Below are 6,053 nucleotides of genomic sequence, written 5' to 3'. Positions count from 1 at the left end.
ATGATACTCATTTTTATGATTTAAAATATATTAAAATTTTAATATATCAACATTAATGTATTTTTAATGCTTGAAAAAAAAACTCATCAAAAAATCTGATTTAGATAAAATCCAAGTGAGTCATCCTAGTTATTTTCTTTTGTTTTACTCTTGATCTTGACACAGTTTTAATCTCAATGTGGCTAAATGGTGAAGATGGAAACATTAAACACAGAACATAGTGCTAGCAGTTGACTCTGTCTTTGTCCCTTCTCAAATACCTTCCACCAGCCACATTGTTTTTTCTCTTGTACCTATCCCAATTTGCATAATATTTTATGCCATAAACTAATGCACAAACTCTTACAGGTTATGATGTCACTCTCAACCGTTTCAACACGCGTTTTGAAGGCTCCTCCTATCATTGAGTTAACAATTTTTTCTTATTGTCCCTGCATATTTTCTGAGTCTTCAAGATTCCTTAGTTTCAAACACTTCGTGTGCACCACAACAGCATGGGGTATGAAACCAGAACACTCTCAGATGAGTATGAAGTCTCAGATGTTCTAGGAAGAGGTGGATTTTCTGTTGTTAGAAAAGGCACAAGAAAATCAAGCAGTGACACCAAAAGCCTTGTGGCCATCAAAACTTTGAGAAGATCAGGCACTGCCTCAAACTCCAACCACCCTTCTGGGTTTCCAAGACCAAAGGGTGCAGAGAAGAGCTCAGCTGCTATGATGGGGCTCCCATGGAGACAAGTCTCAGTCTCAGATGCCTTGCTCACCAATGAGATTCTTGTGATGAGGAGAATAGTGGAAAACGTTTCACCTCACCCTAATGTGATTGACCTCTATGATGTGTATGAGGACTCAAATGGAGTGCACCTTGTGTTGGAGCTGTGTTCTGGTGGAGAACTGTTTGATAGGATTGTAGCACAAGATAGGTACTACCTCTCAAACATTCAAGCCCTTTAAAATGTTCTGAAAATCTCACTCGGTTATTACATGTAACTCACAAGTGCGTGTAATTTAGAAACATAGAAACATTGTTGAATGCAATATGTTTGAATCAATGACAGGTACTCAGAGACTGAAGCTGCAGGTGTGGTTCGCCAGATAGCTTCAGGATTAGAGGCTATTCATAGAGCTAACATTGTGCACAGGGACTTGAAGCCTGAGAATTGTCTTTTCTTGGATGTGAGGAGGGATTCTCCTCTTAAGATCATGGATTTTGGTTTGAGTTCTGTTGAAGAATTCACTGACCCAGTTGTTGGTTTGTTTGGATCCATTGATTATGTTTCACCAGAGGCTCTTTCTCAAGGGACGATAACTACCAAGAGTGACATGTGGTCTCTTGGGGTGATTCTATACATCTTACTCTCTGGGTATGTTGACTTTTTTTTTCAAAATCACATGTTCATTTTGTGTCTGTCTCCATCTACCCATGTGCAATTGCAGCACATATCATGCCAAATAGGGAAAGTCTTCAATCAGTTATAGACATTGAAATAAAATATGGTATCGCCTTATAATTGGATGAGATTTCCATTGAAATTAACATCACCACTCAGTTTTGGCATTTTGCACATTGTTAGCATGTTTTGTCTCACATGCCAATATAATTTTTCATCTTTCGTGATAAGTAAGAAGACAAAAGTTATAGCTCTTACATATTTTCTAGCAAATTTGACATGATTTTTCCAGTACATGCATTATGTATTTGATCAATTGTTCTATGCTTCACTGTAATCTTTCCTTCTATGCTTCAATTACATATTTTGCAGGTATCCACCTTTCATTGCTCAGTCTAATCGCCAGAAACAACAAATGATAATGAATGTAAGTAACAAAGGCAGAGCAAAACTTAGCAATGCATCAGGATGTGACTTTTACTTAAATACATAATCCATTTTGGCTCCACTTCATGTTTCTGTCATAGTACATACTACTTTCACATAAAAGTGGTAAATACTTAGAATACATCATTTGTAATTCACTTGCCTTTGCATTGTGTCTTATCCAATGACCAGGATAAAGGTATAGTGTCTTGTTAAATTACTGCAAGACTACAATTATCTTTTGTTCATCAAGTGACAGTTCTATAATGATCTTGCTTACCAAATCAAATACTCTGAAACAGGGGAACTTCAGTTTCTATGAGAAGACATGGAAGGGCATTACTCAATCAGCAAAGCAACTAATTTCAGATCTTCTGACAGTTGATCCTAGTAGGAGACCTAGTGCTCAAGATGTATTGTACACTCTTACCAACGTCATTAATCTCTTCAATTGAGGCATATCTACTATGAAAAAAGTCATGTGTAGTATAAAAATTATCACAAAAATCTCATTTTCTGTCAAGTCTTTATTTTTTCTCTTAAATAGCCTAAAGTTATGCATCGTCAAGAATTCTTGAGGAAAAAATAGGAGTGTTAGTTAATGTTAAAGATCTCGTATCCATTATAAATAAGATAAATTCATATGATATTAATAGTGCAAATCTCAGTGTTATAAACTAGTTTTTATAAGATTGAATTAAACTTAAAATATATTTTTCAAACATAACAAAATGGTTATGAAATCTATTCTAAAAGATTTGTTATTCGTTATTCCTTGAACATGTTAAGTTATTATGAATTCATAATACTTAAATGAATATAAACTTTACTTTAATAGTTAATTTTGTAAGGTTAACTTAAATTAAAGTAACAAAAACATAGCCTTTGAAACACATTTTATTATTTGACAGAAATTTATAGTAAATAAAAAAAATTATCGGTTCTATTTTTTATCTGACAAACTCACATCTTAGTTCTTTTGTAGTTTCTAATAAAATTCCAATCGACAAAATGTACGTTAGAAAAAGTGTTGTACAGAATGTGCTACTAACAGTAATTACTACTAATGAGTGTTAGTATTTGTTCAACATTTTGCATCTTTGAATTGAAATTGTTATAGAGAACAACAACCCTCTCACACTTACATTGTATGTGTTGGAACAGCTTCTGAGTCATCCATGGGTGGTAGGTGACAAGGCCAAGGATGATGCAATGGACCCTGAGATTGTCTCAAGATTGCAGAGCTTCAACGCAAGACGCAAACTGCGAGCAGCTGCAATTGCTAGTGTTTGGAGCTCCACAATCTTCCTCAGAACCAAAAAGCTGAAATCTTTGGTAGGAACACATGATCTCACAGAAGAGGAAATTGAAAACCTCAGGATAAATTTTAAGAAAATGTAAGTACTCACAAGTTAAAAGATCAAATTTCAGAACTCACCATACTAGTAGCAATGTATATTATGCATTAGATTCCATTTCCTAGAAGTAATTTCAGTTTCACTTTGAAAGCCAACCCAACAAAACAGTTACTCCTATTTTTCATCAATGATCATAGGCACTATAATTAATTTTGATAAATATATTATTAACCACTGACATACAAGAGTAAACGGATATCCTACTTAAACAACAAATATTGTTAGGATAGATTATAATCATAGCTCTGATATCATATTAGGAAGTAGATTTTAAACTTAACTCAACTCCACAAAATTGACTCATAAAATAAAGTTTGCATCCACTTATATATATTTTAAATTGGTCTTATCTTCTTTTTAAGTGAGGTGAGACTTTCAACCATCTTAAATAAAAAGAGTCATGAATAGATTGTTTTAAAATGTTTTGATTAAAGGTGATATCATTTTTTAAGTGGTTGTTTTTGAGAGTTTTGGAGTGAAAAAGAAAATGTTGTTGGGTATTAACAGATGTGTGAGTGGAGACAATGCCACTCTAAGTGAGTTTGAAGAGGTGCTGAAAGCAATGAATAGGCCATCACTGGTCCCTCTAGCACCACGAATATTTGACTTGTTTGACAACAACCGTGATGGAACAGTTGACATGAGAGAGATTCTATGTGGCTTTTCCAGCTTCAAAAACTCCAAAGGAGATGATGCTCTTCGTTTGTGCTTCCAGGTTTGCCTTTTCACTAATCTCATATATTTCTATATAAATTTGGAATGTACATTTTATTTCTTCTCATTTTATCTTTCAAGTAATTAATTTTTTAAATTAAAATAATTATTTTACAATTTTACTCTTTAAATGATATTTTTTTTAATTTAACTTTTTTTTTCATTTTATTGTTTTCTTAAACTTAATTGTTTTTTAAATTAAAATAACTTCTTATACTAAAAAAATTACCCATAAATTAAATAAAAATTGTTTACAATAAAATTATATTATTTTTACAATTATCTATACCATGGATTCACCATTTTTATATACAGATTTTTCTTTTCAATTTCATACTTTAAAAACCGTTTTTCTCATACTAAAAAAATTACCTTACCAATTTTTCTTTTCAAATGATATTTTTTAGATTTAACAATTTTTTATTTGATTACCTTTTTAAATTTAACTATTTTTTAAATTAAAATAATTATCTATAATAATAATATTACCTATAAAATAATAAAATTATCTACAATAGAATTATAAAAATTATTTCTATTTATTTTTATAACTATTATTTTTTATCATCATAAAAAAGAAAAATAAATACTTACATTACATGTTATAAAAATCACTGATCCTTAATATGACTTTTATTTTACTTATTATAAAAGAAAATAAAATAATTTACTGCCAATTTGCCTCACTAATTTCTTTAATCACAGATGTATGACACAGATCGATCAGGCTGCATCACCAAGGAAGAAGTCGCATCCATGCTCAGAGTAATGTTCTTTTCCTTTTTAGTATAAAATGCATTTTGGTTCTCTTAATTGTGGAATAAGTTGAAGTCTCTATGATTCAAAAACAGAGATATTAATTTTTTATTATTTTAACATGATTGAGCATAAAACAGGCTTTACCAGAAGAGTGTTTGCCAGCTGATATCACTGAACCTGGGAAATTGGATGAGATATTTGACAGAATGGATGCCAACAGTGATGGAAAAGTTACCTTTGATGAATTCAAAGCTGCCATGCAGAGAGATAGCTCTCTTCAAGACCTTGTTCTCTCTTCTCTAAGACCACAATCATAGTTCTTCAAATTTCCATTAATCTATATGCTACTCTTATCAACCATGCACTGCTATTTTTGTCCTTTTTTTCCCCTTGATACAGTAGGACAAAAACACTACTCCAGGACTATACAGTGATGTTGTATCATATAATTTTTGCTTAGACAGTTAATTAACTATGAACAATTATGCTTCTTATGTTACATATCACTCTCAAAGTTAAGATCCCAAATTCAATAAGGTAATCAAGAACACTATCATAAAATTATTCTTCCAAACAGTTGAATTTTGCATGAAAATTTGACTTGTTTTATTTAATTCTTCAAATCAACAGGTTAAAATGCAGATGAAGATGGACGATCTGTTCGACTCTTTCAAAATTTAAAGTTAAAATAAAAAATAATTCAAAACATTAATTTTTTATATTATATTATTTCAAGAATACTATGTAATATTATTATTATTTAAATTATTAAAGTTAATTTATAAATTAAATTCTAATTATTAATTATATAAAATAATTTAACATGTAAATATAATAATTATTTTAATTTATTTAATTAGAGATATTATGAAATTTTAGAAATTATAATAATTAAAATATATATATATATATATATATATATATATATATATATATATGGTTAAATATTTTAAGTAAAAGATACAACAATTTGTTAACTATAATTTAAAAGATTTATTTCATTTTAAAAAAAAATTATGAAATAAGATTTAATGAATAACATTTTAGTTAAAAAAATATTAAAAATATTTAACAAAAAATAATAGAATATTTAATGACATGTATAATTAAAATAATATTGTAAGGATAATATATAATATATTATGTTATCATAAATATGTATTAATAAGTTTTTGATAATTTATTTGGATGAGATATGAGGTGAGATTTGTTACTAAAATCTTAATCAAGTTATCATATTATTTTTTGTCTTAAATATCGTAAAAGATAAAACTGGTTTTTTAGGTTAAATGTTATTCATATCTATAGCAAATTGGGTCAGAGTTGTAACATTCAAATAATTTAGT

General features: G+C 29.6%; 1 protein-coding gene across 1 annotated transcript; it reads left to right on the top strand.

Moving 5' to 3' along the window:
* Nucleotides 1–366: 366 nt before the first annotated feature.
* On the top strand, nt 367–5,206 carry LOC124847863 (calcium and calcium/calmodulin-dependent serine/threonine-protein kinase). The gene is made up of 8 exons (XM_047325451.2): nt 367–922; nt 1,058–1,363; nt 1,763–1,817; nt 2,119–2,229; nt 2,981–3,213; nt 3,742–3,949; nt 4,654–4,713; nt 4,845–5,206. Exons 1-8 carry the CDS (start codon nt 495–497, stop codon nt 5,022–5,024), a joined length of 1,581 nt encoding a protein of 526 aa, XP_047181407.1. The 5' UTR covers nt 367–494; the 3' UTR covers nt 5,025–5,206.
* The last annotated feature ends 847 nt before the right edge of the window (nt 5,207–6,053 follow it).

The sequence above is a fragment of the Vigna umbellata genome, chromosome 9, assembly GCF_029865625.1.
Source record: "Vigna umbellata cultivar VRB3 chromosome 9, Vumbellata_1.0, whole genome shotgun sequence".
Lineage (NCBI taxonomy): Eukaryota > Viridiplantae > Streptophyta > Magnoliopsida > Fabales > Fabaceae > Vigna > Vigna umbellata.
Note: the sequence above shows the minus strand (reverse complement) of the source record. Positions and strands in the feature narration are given on the sequence as shown.

Excerpts from the sequence above, each read along its gene's own strand:
- LOC124847863 (XM_047325451.2), top strand. The coding sequence starts at position 495 with ATGGGGTATGAAACCAGAACACTCTCAGATGAGTATGAAGTCTCAGAT. Across the intron at positions 1,818-2,118 it reads AACAACAAATGATAATGAAT|GGGAACTTCAGTTTCTATGA; the intron begins GTAAGTAACAAA and ends ACTCTGAAACAG. Across the intron at positions 4,714-4,844 it reads AAGTCGCATCCATGCTCAGA|GCTTTACCAGAAGAGTGTTT; the intron begins GTAATGTTCTTT and ends AGCATAAAACAG.